The sequence below is a fragment of the Alexandromys fortis genome, unplaced genomic scaffold (genome assembly GCF_014885135.2).
Source record: "Alexandromys fortis isolate MF-2015 unplaced genomic scaffold, M_Fortis_MF-2015_v1.1 scaffold_82, whole genome shotgun sequence".
Classification (NCBI taxonomy): Eukaryota; Metazoa; Chordata; class Mammalia; order Rodentia; family Cricetidae; genus Alexandromys; species Alexandromys fortis.
The window spans coordinates 5288366-5303853 of NW_026067963.1; the positions used below are offsets into that span (position 1 = coordinate 5288366).

Below are 15488 nucleotides of genomic sequence, written 5' to 3' on the forward strand. Positions count from 1 at the left end.
TGCCTCTCTGCACCCTACCTCATCTGGCTCCTGGGATCTCAAGATTCCTTCATGCCCAGTCCCCTTCCCAAGATTCCAGGCCCACTAGTCTGTCTTGTTGGATTGTAACAAGAAACCCGGCAGGCAATTGCTAGAGTTCTCCCCACCCTCGCGCCCATGCTTTTCTCTCCTCTCTTGTTCATAACCTTCACCCTCAGCCCTGCTGCTTTCCTCCACTTTCACACTTCTGTGTTTCTTTTCGGCTCACTCATCGCCGTCCTAATTAGAATCTTAGCTGCTGCTTATCTGATTATCTGTCTCTCTCTCTCTCTCTCTCTCTCTCTCTCTCTCTCTCTCTCTCTCTCCAGATCTGAGGACAGCGGTGCTCTTTGCTTGCTGTTGGATTCGGAGTCCCTTGCATAGTGCTTGGCTCCTGGACAGTGCTCAGAGAGTGGGTGGGTGGGTGGGTGGGTAGGTGGGTGAAGGGAGGGCCATCTGATTGTGGATGGCACATGATATGCTATCTCCCATCCAATGCAGACCAAAATCCTCTTTTACTATTTCAGTGATGTTTCAAAATGCACTCACCAAGTTAACACAATAATCTTGCTTTAAAAAAAATTTCAAATCTAAAGTCAGACACTGACAACTCAGCCAACCCTAACTGACTTTGTTTGAAATTAAGATAATAACCCAAATCCACGCTCTTGGCAAACACCAGCTGTTAACATCAGCACGCCAGCCTCTGCGCCTCGGAAGAGGGTAGAGGATCATCTTCTGCATATTGAACAGTGGGGAGATATTGCTATGCACCCTCAAGCTTGGATGACCTGAAACCCACTGCACTCTTTCCTTCTGCACAAGCCAAAACGGCAGAAGGCTGTCTACAGAATGTTAATGGCACAGTTTACAGTGGTGTGAATAAAACAGCCCCGTTGTCAATCAGGATGCTGGTCGATTCGCTCAGATGGTTCTGTATTACTGCAAGTGATGTCTTCTCAGGAACAGGGTCCTAAGAGGGGGCCAGTGGCCCCATTACATAGGAGGGAGCGGTCCCAAGTTCCAATCCTGCCCTTTCCCCTGGCTAGCTGGAGGATCATGGGGAAAAGCCTACTTCAAAGGACTGCTTTGAGGATAAAATAAGTTAGCACATATTAAACGCATAGCATTTGAAGGGCATGTATTTGTTACTTATAGTGCTGTTAATTCTGATTATTCACAAAAACATTTTTCAAGCCCACAGATATCAATTTCTCTTTCTCTCTTTCTCTCTCTCTCAAACACACACACACACGAGCAACAAAAACACAGATGTTGGTGGACAATTCACTATCAATTATTTTAAGATAACTGCACTCAGTGTTTTATTTTATTAAATAATCATCATGTTGATTCAAATAATGGAGTACAGACAAGTTGAGTTCGTGTATTGGATTTGCTACATGATAATCAGGAAAGAGATGGGTCAGCAGGGAGTGAGACGACGCACAAACAGGACAAGACAGGTCCTGCCGTGGGGAGCTGCAGCTGGTGCAGTGTGAGGCTGGAGCTATAGTATAATATCTGCCCCTGTGCTTCTGTCTGCTAGTGCAGTGTGAGGCTGTGCTTCTGTCTGTATTTGACAATTTCATCAACAAATAGAAAAAGCACATTGCAATAGTGAATATAGACTGACTGTGAATAGCCTCCCAGGTTCATTCTTATTCAGGAGCCGCTTTCCCCCACACTTCCTTTATTTCTTTTGGAGGGACAACTGAGTCTAGTGAACTGAGCAAGAACTCAGCGCCATTCTGTTTCAGTTCTCTGGGGGATAGCTCAGGGTGGAAACAAAATAAATCCAATTTCTGAATCTTCTTTGTCCTCAGCCGCTTGGGAATTCTCTCTGAAACTACTGTGGGCATTTTAAGTAACCCTGCTTACCCGGCAAGAACAATGTACCTTTCAGGCAAGTTGAGAGGATAAAATAACTCTGCCTCCCTGCCTTTGCACGCCAGACAAAAGCTTCAGCTATTAAATACCAGTGCTCAGTGAGCTAATGACTGGTGAGCTGGCATTGTGTTTGGCATCCTAGGATCTCAGCCTCTGCCCTGTGTGAACTTGTAATCTTCATCGTGTAGCTGTGTTAAGTTTGGCTGTTGTGTTATGTGTTGGCATCTGCTGCCAAGGAAGCTCCAAAGCCAAAAACTGACCTCTGCAGTTTGGTGGTTCAAGTCAGAAGCCCTGGAGTCATATTGTTTGCATTTGGTCCTCACTCCAATAAAAGTATGGTTGATTCCCAGTGTGGAAGCTGACCACTGCTGGGCATGGCTCAGTAGCCCTAGGGTTGTTCGACTGCCCTCTTAATGTTCAACTCTTCCTTCTGGATGCAAGCCAGCCGAGGGACAATGGCTCTGCTGGGCCTCCTGGCCCTGAGACCCCCCTTCCAGATCCATTTCCTTTCTCCAGTTTCAGTCAGAAGAGGGATTTGAACTTTCGGTTCAGGTTTCTCGTTTTCCCTCTAGATTTTGTCTCCAAGTGTGTGACACATGGCCACGCAGCTCGCTTACTTCAGAACAAGGGTCTCAGTGAGTTTTGTGCGATGTCTCTCCCCTCCCCCTCCAAGAATCAGCCAGGCTCTGAATTGTTCGGAGCAGCCTGTGTTAGGCATCTGGAATCCATCCATTTCCCTCTGTGGCACCTGCTGCTGGACTGAACTAAACCCAGAAAAGAGTGAGGCTTGGGTCTTGCTAAGGGAAGGGAGGGTGCATGACAGAGCCTTCTAGAAGTCAGCTCAGGGGTGCCACCTTAAAAGTCTGAACTGAGTGGTCTAAAGACAGAGTTGGCATTAGTATGTCTGTCTAGGATAGCAAGACAGACTTCAGAGTGTCCACTTCGTGAGCTGTTTGAGCTCAGGGCAGATTTTATCTTATGCTATTGAACCATCTTTGAATCCCAATGTGAGGTGACTGTTTTTGCATTATTAGATAGCGCCTGGTATAAAGACCCACTACAGCTTTTTCCTCGGGACTCATGCAGTTCTGAAAATGCCTAAAATTAGACTGAACTGTCTGGTTCAAGCTGTGTAACCTGCCTCTGTGGCCTTGGGCATCTTATGACCGGAATGAGTCACATCAGGTGTGTCGACCCAAAGTTGTCCCAAAAAGGGCTGGCAAACTGATGACAGAGCACTTTTCTGTCCTTAGCCTATCCTACTGCCCATGACAGCTGCTGAGTAATAAAGCAACGAAGCCTCCTCCTACCTGGGACGTTAGTCACACGCCGTCTTGAGCAACCAGCTCGGCTGTAAAAGACCGTTGTGAGTCTCTGTCGGTACTTGTTGCTCTTGCCCAAGATCCTTTTCGAGACTTCAGCGGGCATAACGGCTTCAGGGAAGCTCAGAAACCCAATAACCTTGTTTGGAAATGTAAGTGAGAGTGTTGGGAGCTCAGGCCCACACAGGCCTGCACGGCTGGGCTGGTGCGTGGCCTGGACAAGGCCAACCTTGCAGGCCCAGTCCCTGTAATCTTGCCGTCTCCTGTACCTACATCCTTTCTGATCTCTCCTCAGCCAGGGGGTGCTTCCCGAGAATTTTGTGGTTGCTCTCATAGGAGTCAAGTGACAGGTGTTAAAGGGACCTCCTGTGTCAAAGCCACTGTGGACAGCTGGGAGAGGCCATGTGCCTGGCAATGGCCCCCTCATGTGACAAAACTATATCATCTTCATGCCCCATGCCCACAGTGCTCCTGTGAGTCCAGTATATAGTCAGACTGTTGTCCTCATGTTTTGGGCACTGGGTGGAGAGTGGGCAGAGAGGAGATGGCATCCATAACCTCAGCCCACTGAAAACAGTGGCTTCTGTGGAAGGGAGATTTCTGTGTGGAATGGGGTGGCACTGGCTTAGAGGCAGAGGAAACTTGCCTTGCCAAGGTGGGCACACGGGTATTCAGCTGACCTGGGCCTTATGTCCCTGACCCTAGAGACAGCTGTCAAGAACACGGGAGCAGAAGGAAGTCCTGAGCCAAGAAAGCTCTGCTGGGTTCTCCACAAAGCATTCTGGGAAAATGGGGCGTCGTTTTCATTCCTGGGCATTTTCCACTGACCACTGTTGTAAGACATACCAGCTAGGTTGTGCCAGCTCACAGGAAACCACAGCTGGCGATGCCAGCTCTGTCTTCCCCTCCCTCCTGAGCCACAACATGACCCAACTTGGACAGAGACCAACCGTTTCCCTTAGCTCTCACAACCCAGTGGCCTTTTCAACAGACCCATGAGGACCCTGACCAACATACTCTGAATGTAAGACTCTAGAGAGCCATCAGCCCCACATACTGAAGATACTACAGCTCCCAAACCAAGTGGCCCAAAGCTAGAGTAGTTGTACTAGTTGACAATTATCCGCCCATCTCCAGCTGTAGGAAATCTCCAGGTCAGCCAGCATCCCTACTGCATACGCTGCCTTCTTCCCACAGACAGGCCTGAGGATTGCCTCTGAGCACATCGTTCCTTTAAAAAGCGAAGCATAGACATCTCCCCCATGCTCTCTGCTCTGCCTGGGTGGCCGGAACCAGCGATGGTCAGCAGGACTTCTTCCCAGCCAGTGCTAGTTGCGGCCTTCCTTGGTAATGATGCCCAGACTGTGGCTAGTGATTGACAGCTAGATGCCTGACTCTGTACCAGGAGAAGCTGTGTTAGAACACTATTGCCTTTGTCCTACTGATAACTGTTGTCAGGCTGTAGATGGGAGGCGTGCCTGCCTACACTGAAGGCTGTTTTGGTTTGGTTTTTACCATACAATCCACTTCCCTGCAGTAGCTTCTTCTCTAAGAGATTGGGAGAGGGCAGAAAGGGCCTTTATCTGAGATCCCCACTGTCTGGGCCTTCTGTGACCTGGTACACACTCACATAGTCAGCAGGGTGGGAGTGTCCTGTTGTTTCCTGGGTAGCCTTATCTGATTGCTGATTGCACTTCACAAAGCCTCTGCTTCCTCTGCCCTCCCTCCACCTCCCACCCGCACCCTGCCCCCCCACTGGCTTCTCAGTCCCCCCACCTGGTTAAGGTGTTAGCCTTCCCCTAGACATTCCAGTGGCTGCTAGCTGATTTCTTCCGGTTCTGCAGGGTACCTGCTTCCCCCTAACTAGGCTGCTGCTTGTCTTCGAAGTAGTAACTAAGTAGCAAGAGCGAGTTCCAGGACAGGAACCAAAGCTACACAGAGATCACTGTCTAGAGAAAAAGGTGACTGTTCCATGAATGATCACTGAGAGAACACTGATGGGCAGAAATGGGTCCTGACGTAGAAGGTGCAGTGCTGGCAGGTGGATCTCTTAGGGTTACTAAGTATCTGGCAAGCCTAAACTATCACATTCCGCCCTAAGTACCTATGTGGTTAGCCCATTCCTGGGGACTCATCTTCTAGGGCCCCTGTGGCATGTTCTGAGAGCTGGGGTACATTTTCTTTTAATCCCAATAGCACAAAGCAGTTTTTCAGCAATGTTTTCGGATGTCCAGAAAGCTCACGTAGCCGCTGTGCTCTGGCTGCCTATCTCATGCTCTTCTTGATGTCTTTCAGGGACTTGAAACTGGACAATGTGCTATTGGACCACGAAGGTCACTGTAAGCTGGCCGACTTTGGGATGTGCAAGGAGGGGATTTGCAATGGAGTCACCACAGCCACCTTCTGTGGCACACCCGACTATATTGCTCCAGAGGTGAGTGCACCTGCCTGGTGTGTCTTTTGAAATCTGAGCTCTGGGAGTAAGGAAGCTAACGCCTCTGCTCTCACACAGGCAGCTCATTGAATGAATGGTCACTGAAAATGTCCACAATTAGTCTAAATCAGGGTTTAAAATATTCTAATTTTTTTGATTGACTCTTTCATGGCTATTTATTCTGCTCTTTAATCTCTACCCAGTGATTCAATTCTAGTCCCTGTAGCAAATCTAAAGGAAAGGAGTTGTGTCTCTTCCCTACGGAGGAATGAACCTAGTGTCCTTCCCCCCCTCCCCCATTATATACTTCCAAGCCATTCCTGTTTTGAATATGTATCTGTCATTGTCTAGCAAGTCAAACATTCTGGACCACTTAGAAGAGAAGGCGCCTAAGCCCTTGGTGTCTAGCAATGAATGAAACATGCACGCCAGCACAAGAGGCTCGCTTTTTCGTTTTACTATCACCTTCTAATCCCTAGTCATGGAGACCACCTTTGTTTAGCACATGCACGAGGCACCTCTCACACCGTCCCCTTTGCACAGATCCTGCAGGAGATGCTCTATGGACCTGCAGTGGACTGGTGGGCCATGGGTGTGCTGCTCTATGAGATGCTGTGCGGACACGCACCCTTTGAGGCAGAGAATGAAGATGACCTCTTCGAGGCTATCCTAAATGATGAAGTTGTCTACCCGACCTGGCTCCACGAAGATGCCACGGGGATCCTCAAATCTGTAAGTCTAACTTACTCATCCAGCTTCCAGCCTGTTACAAATGAGCTGGCCTGATGGGCTTCTTGTGTCTTTTCTAAATATCTTCTTTTAGGACATTGCCACCACCCATCAAAATATTTGTGTTTCAGAATGGAGAATCATGAATTTCTCTCGGGCTGTTTTACTCATACACCATTGATTTTGGGAAAACTTCAGTATCGACGGGCAATAGGAGGTCGTTGCCAAAAGTCAAGTGTTTGTTTCTAGCACTTAAGGCTGAGTCTGAGTGAAATGAGACACCTGCTTCATGTAGTCAGGCCACACCAGAGCCAAGTGAGTCAGTCCCAGTCAGCTCTGATTCTGCTGGCAATGTCCAAGGACCAGGACAGAGGAGACTTCCTCTCAGAGCTGAAAGAGGAGTGGGTGTTTCTTCAAAACTTCCCTAGAGCTTTGGGCCACTGTGTCAGCTTTTTACGCAAGACCAAATGCCAAGCTCAGGTTTCTGGTATAAAATGACAAAGTGCCATCGTGAGAAAGTTTTCTTTTGTTGTTAATATATCAAGCTCCTATGCCCACGTTTTACTTTGAAGTAAGAAAGAACATGGGGTCAGGTGGTGGTGGTGCACACCTTTAAGCCCAGCACCAGGCAGAGGCAGGAGGATCTCTGTGAGTGCGAGGCCAGCCTGGTCTACAGAGCTAGTTCCAGGACAGGCACTAAAGCTACAGAGAAACCTTTTCTGAAAATAAGTAAATAATAAATAAATAAATAAATAAATAAATAAATAAATAAATAGAAGGACATGGATTTGATGCCCTTAGGTTGAAAATAAAGCAGTATAACCACATTAGCTGAATTCAAAACTTATATGCAGAGAGATATAAAAGTTAATTTTAAAATATACACTTCAGTGAAAATTAGGGCAAAACATCCTCTGTTGAATAATGCTTATGGGATCTCTATGGACTTTTATCCCATGAGTGTTATCAACTTATATTTAGTTCATTTACTTTTGTGATGTTAGAAACTCTTTATATGGGTTTGAAACACAAAATAAGTTTGGTAAATATTAGCTCCCATATGAAAGCCTTGTCCCCTCCAAGATGCTCCAGATTTACAATCATTGCTGTTTTAAGAATATCTGTGCAGGTCCCTGCATGCTGGGACTGAAGATGTGATTGTCTCTGAGAATTTTGTGCATCACTCAAAGTGGAAGGCTTACAGAAACCTTGCTCAGGTGAATATTGTCAGTGTGTGCCACCAATCACAATATGATTAGAGGAGCTCAGGAGCCATTACTCCCTCCCCAATCTGAGAAAGCGCTGATGCTGTATAGGAGTACAAATGAAGCACTTTAGGGTTCTATCGAATGTCTCTAGTCTAGCTTGATTTTCATAAGAACAATTTACTCCAATAGTTAGACATTTCAGAGTGAGGGAGGAGGAGGGAAAAGACAGGGATAAAGGCCTATCTCTGCAGACTCATGCCATGAACGTTCTTAACTTCGCGGAAGGAGATGGACTCACCTTGGTTGGCCACAGCTAACCTTGATAAGAGGCTGTGGTGACACTGCCTTGTCATGCTGCAGAGCAAAGTCTGCTGGGCTGTGACCCAGAATCTCGTTCCTTGTAACTCTCAACGCATTCTGGGCTGTGGCCTACAGCAACCACCATCATCTTACTAATGGCTTTTCATGGTGCCTAGTAATGTCTGGTTACTGCAGCTGCTTTGACATTTTTTTGTTTACTAAAAGAAAGACCCCAGCATCTGTAATGCAAAAAAAAAAAAGATTAGTTCAAACTATAAAGGCCATTATACTACCACTGAGGGCAGGAAATAAATGTCGCAGGTCTAAGAAGTTGGAGACCCCCTTACATTTTCACTAGGTGACTCTTGAATCTGCTTCTCTGAATTGTTTCCCTCGCCTTTTTAGAAGTTCCCAATCTCATTCTGGTACCTGGGGTCCTCTTGAAATTGTTTCTTCAGCTAAATCAGAGGCTGCATACCACCAGTGTTTTTAGCCCAACTTTCTGGACCCTAGAGTGATACCCAGAGAGGCTAAGAGTTACGTGAAATTATTAAGACTGCTTCTCCTTAAAAAGATAATATAAATACACAGTAAATATTTTCCATAACTAGCCTTTGTCATCAGGAATGCCTTCACAGACTCGTTGTTCGGACACAGCCTCCAGTGCCCCCATTAGCTTCAGAGGTCGTTACTCCCTCCCTTCGTCTTTCCTCTAAACACTCTGTTGGCCACAGAGAACATCTTAGACCACACCTATTCCCACCTTGGGTGTCATCTCCATAGTAAGGAACAGGGATCCAGGCTGACAGTGGTGAAGTGGCCTTGATGAGGATCCAAGTCCACCAGTGAAATGGAACCCACCCATAGGGCTCCTGCTAGGGTTAAAGTCAGTTCTGTATGGAAACCTCCCAGGCACGCAGCAAGCGATACTCCTATTCATGCCGTCAAAGAATCTGACCTCAAAGTTGCTGTAAACACACCTGAAAGTTGTCAGACAAAAACTGACGTAAAAAAGTCACCGGGAGAATTTCTGGGGCAATTTTCTATATTTTTGTCTCCCTGCCTAAAACTGAGAACCCTAAATTCTGCAATTGAGAACACGGGGCTCGATTTTACAGAGGCCCAGAGCACTTAAATGGAAAAGTAACCATGAAAATTCTGAAGAACAATGCCGTGCTATCAGAAATGGTAATCAGTCTACTGAGGAGAGCGTTGGGCACCCCAAAGAGAGAAGCCGCCCTGTTAGGTGATCAAAATCTGTGTTCAGTTCAATTCAGCCAACATGGTGGGTAAATCTTTGGCATTCCTTGTGCGAAGTGCTCGGAATGTGGAGATGGCAAGACCTGGCCTCCTCCTGTGGCCCACAGTTAAGGAGGACTTCAGGGCCTGTCAGTGAACTCTTCACGCTATCCAGGAGAACCATCTTCTGAGAACATTCCCTGTCCAATAAGAGGAAGGTAACATAGGAACAAGACAGAGAAAATTCCACTTACGCTGGGTGGAACAAATGGAGTTCCCTTGCATGGACAGGGAAAGAAGGGTGTGTCGGGAGGGGAAAGGTGTGCAAAGCCTCGGGCAGGAAGCAGCGAGATTGTTCCGAGAACTGTGGTTCCTCGTTCTATGCCATTGGAGCAGAGGGTGCCCTGTAGAGAGCAGTAGAACACTGAGGCCAGGGTACACAGGCTTTGATGGTCCCGACATTTAGAGAGCGGAGTATATGTATCCGTCAATCACTTAGCTCTGGGGCTCAGTACAGATGGCTAAAAATTATCTGTATGAACTTCAGGAGTAGATGTCAAGCCAGAGAGGAGTCAAGAGCTGTAGGGGCGTGGGGGATGGGATGGAACGCAAGGTGCTGAAGAAGACTCAGTGGGAAGCCAGGAAAGGATGACTTCAGACTGCATAAGTGTAAAATACTGCGGCATGTCTGCTGAAATAACCAGTCATACAGTGTGAGCCTCCTCAAGGCTGCTGCCCGCTGGGAAGTGCTGGCGAGATGGGCATGCATGGTCCTCGTCCAGTACACGAGATGTAGGAATGAACCTGTATTAGCAGTTAGGTAAGGCAGAGCAGTTTAAAGACAGAGCAAGTTTTATTTGGTTGTGCAATGCCAGATGGAGCTCTGTTTTCCTGACTGATGAAACCTTGAGACCCATGGCATCCGAGGGCATGGTGGCTTCAACAGTCCCTAGTGCTAAATGATCAGAGCTATTGAATGCTGTCAAAAGATTTATACAATAACTGAATACTTAGAATTTAACATTAAGAAGTCCCCAGTGCTGTGAAAGTATGCCCACATAGCAACACTCTTCTGGTCGGATAGAGAAGGACATCTTGAGGAGACTTTAAGACTAAAGAGAAATGGTCCCTCTATAAAGTATATAGAGGTCCTGGGGGGGAGGGAGTCCCTTTGAGGAAGTGATAGGTAGCTTGGATGTCTGATTATTTGGGATTTTCCCATAATACACTCTGATCACATTCACTTCCCAGGTCCATCCCTCCTTTCTTGTGACCTCCCCTAAAGAAAAGAAGAAGAAAAAATACCAAGTCCAATTTGTGTTGCTCAATATACTCATTGGAGCATGGTCAAACTCCCAGTGTGGTCAGCCCCACTAAAAATCAAAAACAAAAACAAAAAAACCTGAGTCATTCCTCACCCTGAGTGAGACCTCCAGGGATGCAAAGAGCAAGGCAGCAAGGAATGCAGAAGACAGGGCTGCAGAAACAACAAGAGCCCAGGGAACATGGTGAGCCCAGAAATGTGTTTGGCCTTTGAAACGGCAAGGCAAGTATGAAACATTTCAGACACGCGTGCATGATCACATGACGTCTTCTATCTAGAAGATCACGAGGCTACAGTAGGATGAAGAGTGGGTGAACCAGCGGAGTGTCTATCTGCACATGGTTCCTCTCCAAACAATCCAGGATTGGAAGGGAAACAGCTGAAGAAAAGCTGGGTACACAACAGTCAAGTCCGAGTGCTGGGTAGAGCGAGGGCATTCCACTGTCCCCTTCTCATTATATGTCTGAAATTTTCTGTGATAGAAAATGTAAATGGGTGTCTTCCACAAGCGCTGTGAGTGGACAGAACTATCTTCCATCTGTGGGGGATACGAGCCCTCATGAAAGAATAAAGGAAAATGGTTTAATCACGTAAATCTACAGAAAACGATGGGAGTGCCACAAAAGCTCTTCCGTGGATTCATCCAAGTAAGAGTCAGAGGACCCTAGAGTCATTTTCCCCACTGTGGACACATTGGAAAGATAGACAAAGTGATCAAGTGGATTCCCCCAACTTTGTCTTTAGGGTCCTGAAATGAGTTTAAAGTTTAAATAGTTAAGAACATCCAAGTCTAAACAGTCCCAGCTCAACTCCATCCATCATTGTGTGAGCTCCAGTTTCATCCTATAAGGTGGTCTGACAAGTTGTTACAACTATATGAAATCTCCTTCCAGAAGACAAGCTCCCCCTCTGCCTGGTGCCTTTTCCTCTTCCAGTATGCCATTACTGGGGTGATTCCCATTTATTTAGGGTGCATTATTTCTGTGGTCTGATCGTCAGATGAAAAGACAGGAGTGTCTCTTTAGAACACCTCCCTTTCTATTGAGGGTCATCTTCTTGTGGCTTCTTGAGATTTCCTTTTGATTTTATTTCAGAGGTATGGTCAGGACTGTTCCTGGAATGAGTTTCCACTAAATGTTGTGCATGGTGTTGTTTTACTTAAAAACCAAAGGCTACTTGAGTTCCCTCTTTGAGAAATGGAAGGCATGATTATCATTCACCACCTGTGGAAACTTCACAGCTCTCTTTTGTGTAGCTACCCCAGAATTGTTAAAGGCCGATGATTCATCAGTATAGTAGAGTCAGTGACTCTCCCGCCTTCAGGTGGAGAAGGGACAGCCCTTGCTCATTGTCCCAGTGAGAGTGAATGGTTAGCAGGACAGGTTTCATTCTTTTCTGACTTGTAATTCAACCTCAATTCCTGCACGTTTTCTTCTTGTCATTGCCTCGTCTACTCCCCTCCTGACCTTGGCCACCCTCCAGATGGTGGACATGTTTTTTTCGAGACAGGGTTTTTTCACTGTAGCTTTGGAGCCTTGTAGAGCAGGCTGGCCTCGAACTCACAGAGATCTGCCTGCCTTTGCCTCCCGAGTGCTGGGATTAAAGATGTGTGCCACCACCGCCCGGCAAGATGTAGACATTTGAAACACCCATGTATGGCTGTCCAAAAGTTTTAGACAGGTATGGGGCTAGGAAAGTGGACTTCTGTGTAGGAACATCACTCATGGAGCATAGGATTAAAAAAAATAGAAGACACAAATTTTAGCCAGAAAAATCTCTTTGAGAAGATAAAAATAGCTACTGATTCCCTGCACTAAAAATAACCAATGGAAAGACTATTTCCTCTTTTACTTCCTTGTCCTTTTTGTTGTTGTTTTGCCTTGTTTTAATTGTATCCATTGAGTCTGTGAGATGATATGGTAGTTTGAATGTAGTTGGCCCCTATAAGCTCATAGTGAGCAGCACTATTAGGAGATATTAGCCTTGTTGAAGTAGGTATGGTCTTCTTGGAGGAAGTGTGTCACTGTGGGGGTGGGCTTTGAGGTCTCCTGTGCTCAAGATACCACCCAGTGTCTCAGTTCACTTCCTTTTGCCCTTGGATCAAGATGTAGGGCTCTCAGCTCCAGCACCATGTCTGCCTGTAGGCTACCATGTCCCATCATGATGATAATGGACTAAACCTCTGAAACTGTAAGTCGGCCCCAATTAAATGTTTTCCTTTATAAGAGTTGCCATGGTCATGGTGTCTCTTCACTGCAATAGAAGCTCTAACTAAAACAGATGGCTTAGCCAGTAAAAGACACTTACCTCCGTGTCTGATAACCTGAGTTTAATCTCCAGGACCTATATGGTGAAAGGAGAGAACAGTTTCACAAATTTCCCTTTGAGCTCTACATGTGCCACCCCGGTACACACATGTGCATGCATACACATAATTACATAAATGTAATAAATTGAAAATGTAGATGTTAAACACACATGCATGCTGCAAACATCCCATCCCACCTCTTGCTCAATGACGAGATCATTAAAACTGGCATTAGCCTCCCAGTTAACAGATAGATGTTCAATGACACATGTTTGTAATAAAAAATAGATACAGGCTTTCTAGATTGCTGGCCTTAAAGGTCTGTTGTTGTTGTTGCTTAAGTTTGTTCTTGCTTTTAAGAAAAATACTGTCGTCTGTGGTCACCACATTACCATGTTCCCTATGCTCACTCTGAATTGTACCAAAATGCTGATAATCACGACACACAATGCATAGTTTGCATTGAGCTTTGGAGGTTCACCTGAGCTTTGCCCATTTACCTCCAGATAGGAAGGCTTGAGGATGTCCTCAAGGAGCCCCAGAACTTAGAGAGGGGATGCCCAGCTCAGAGGTGCTGAGTCAGCGCCTGAGAGATCACCTGACCTCATGGTAACTCAGATGAAGTCAGCGCCCTGCTGCTGAGCTCACACAGGTGTTAGCCAAGCGCTGAAAGGAACTTCTGGCTTCTCCTGAGTCACCTCTGGCAGTTCTGGAGGCATTGTAATCTCGGCATCAGCAGGAGGCTGTAAAGTGCTTTTGTTCCCGAGCTTTACAGAAATTACAGAGGCTGTACATGTGTGGGTTTGGCTGTCATCGAAATGATCACATTTCATCAGCCATGCATTGTGTGCAGAATCCCTGCTCGCCTCTGTCACAAAGAGGGGACCCACAGTGAATTCTGGGATCCTTCCCTAGCTGAGCCAGGCCCTGGCGGTGGCCAGGCAGCTGAATGGGGAGCAGAGACAATTTGTTACCTTCTCCCTTTCCCACCGCCTCTCTTGTTGGAGGTTGGATGGCTCAAGCCGGGTGACAGAAAGGGGTCAGCCAGCAGAGAAGAAGGGAAGGCAGGAACAAAGGCTTGCAGGGCTCCAGTTCCAGACCCTCGAGCTGGGTTTTCAAATACTGTTACACAGAACACCCCAAAACTGGCTGTCAGAAGAGAGAGAAGTGGCTAGCATGCAGCCAGACAAGCTCTTCTTCAGGGCTGGAGGAAGAAGGAAGAAGGAAATGATATGTCCGTAGCCTCTCATGGAAGCTTCTGATAGGACTGATACCTCCTAGAAGCAGCCCGTGACCCATCAAGGATAGCAAGGCAGGCCACAGAAAAGTGCACGTCTTCCCAGAGACTGCAAAGTTTTGTTTTCTTTTCTTTTGTTTTGTTTTTAAATTCCTTCCACTTCACAGAATGTTCATTTCCTGAGAGCCGGGGCTGCTGCATTTTGTTCACAGGAAATTGTGAAGGACTTCCTCTCCTTTTTCCTCTGTTTTCAACTAGAGCTTCATGCCACAGGTCTCTTTAATCTCCACCTCCAGCTCTCCAACTAGGAATACAAAGTTCTCAAAGGTTCTGGGACACGAGATTGAGGCCAGCCTCTGCATCAGAAGTCCTTTCTAAGTTAGGAAAATTCTAAACAGAAGCAAGATTCTCGATTCGTGGTCCTGCATATGTATTATCTTTGGTGTATAAAACCACAACTAACTATCCACTGCAAAAAATTAGATCTTTGGTAGCTGGCAAGGAATATACACAAGAGGAGCGTACTGACCGGAGTTTCCACGGAAGGAAACATGGGCATTCAATAATGTGTCCTCCGAAAAATCTTCCCAAGCACTCCCTTCTCTACAGTAGCCATTCTGTCTTAAAAAATATATATTTTACATTTTGACCACAGTTTCATCTCCTTCATCTCCTCCCAGTCCCTCCCTCCACCTTCCCTCTGCTCCTTCTTCCATTTACCCCTCCTCTGTTTCTACTCAGAGAAGGGCTGGCCTCCCATGGATATTGACAAAATATGGCTTATCAAATTACAGTAGCAATATATATATGTATATATAATTTTTAACTTATATATTATATATGAGTTATATATTATATATGATGAAGTGGGCATCCGATTTTATTATAGATGGTGGTGAACCACCATGTGGTTGCTGGGAATTGACCTCAGGACCTCTAGCAGCCAGTGCTCCTAATCGCTGAGCTGTCTCTCCAGCCCCTACAGTAGCAACTCTTGAGGGTGGTACCCAAACAGAAACATTCATGTGGCTCGGGCAGGTGGGGTACCAGTGTCAGGGAGAATGTATTCCTTTCCCTTGCACACTTCAAAGAGGAAGAACGTGAAGTTGAGTGGGTAGGGAGATGGGGGAACTGGGATGAGTTGGAGGAGAAGAAGAATATGATCCAAATATGTTATATGAAAAATTCTAATAATAATAAAAGGAAGTTACTGGAGAAGAGTGGAGCCTGCCTCATTGGCCACCTTGCTTCAACCTGGTTCGGGGAACGTTGGCCAACTGAGATAAAAACCATAAGCCCAAGTACATGATGCTGGGTTCCATCTCTGAGACACCTCTGACCTTTATCCATCCCAACCAACACAGACACGTGGCCTGAATGAGGTTCCCAAGATGGCTTGGGATTCAGGAAAAGCTTATGTTTACAAAACACAGGACAGGCAGGTAGCGCCTACAAGGGATCAGTGTGTGCACAGGCAGA

At 46.4% G+C, this 15488-nt stretch overlaps 1 protein-coding gene across 1 annotated transcript in view; it reads left to right on the top strand.

Annotated features, from left to right (window-relative positions):
• Nucleotides 1-15488, top strand: part of Prkch (protein kinase C eta) — a 199596-nt gene that overhangs the window by 171645 nt on the left and 12463 nt on the right. Inside the window, exons 11-12 of the mRNA XM_050153694.1 lie at nt 5526-5664; nt 6208-6396. Coding sequence (XP_050009651.1) covers nt 5526-5664; nt 6208-6396 — 328 coding nt within the window. The remainder of the gene's footprint in view (nt 1-5525; nt 5665-6207; nt 6397-15488) is intronic.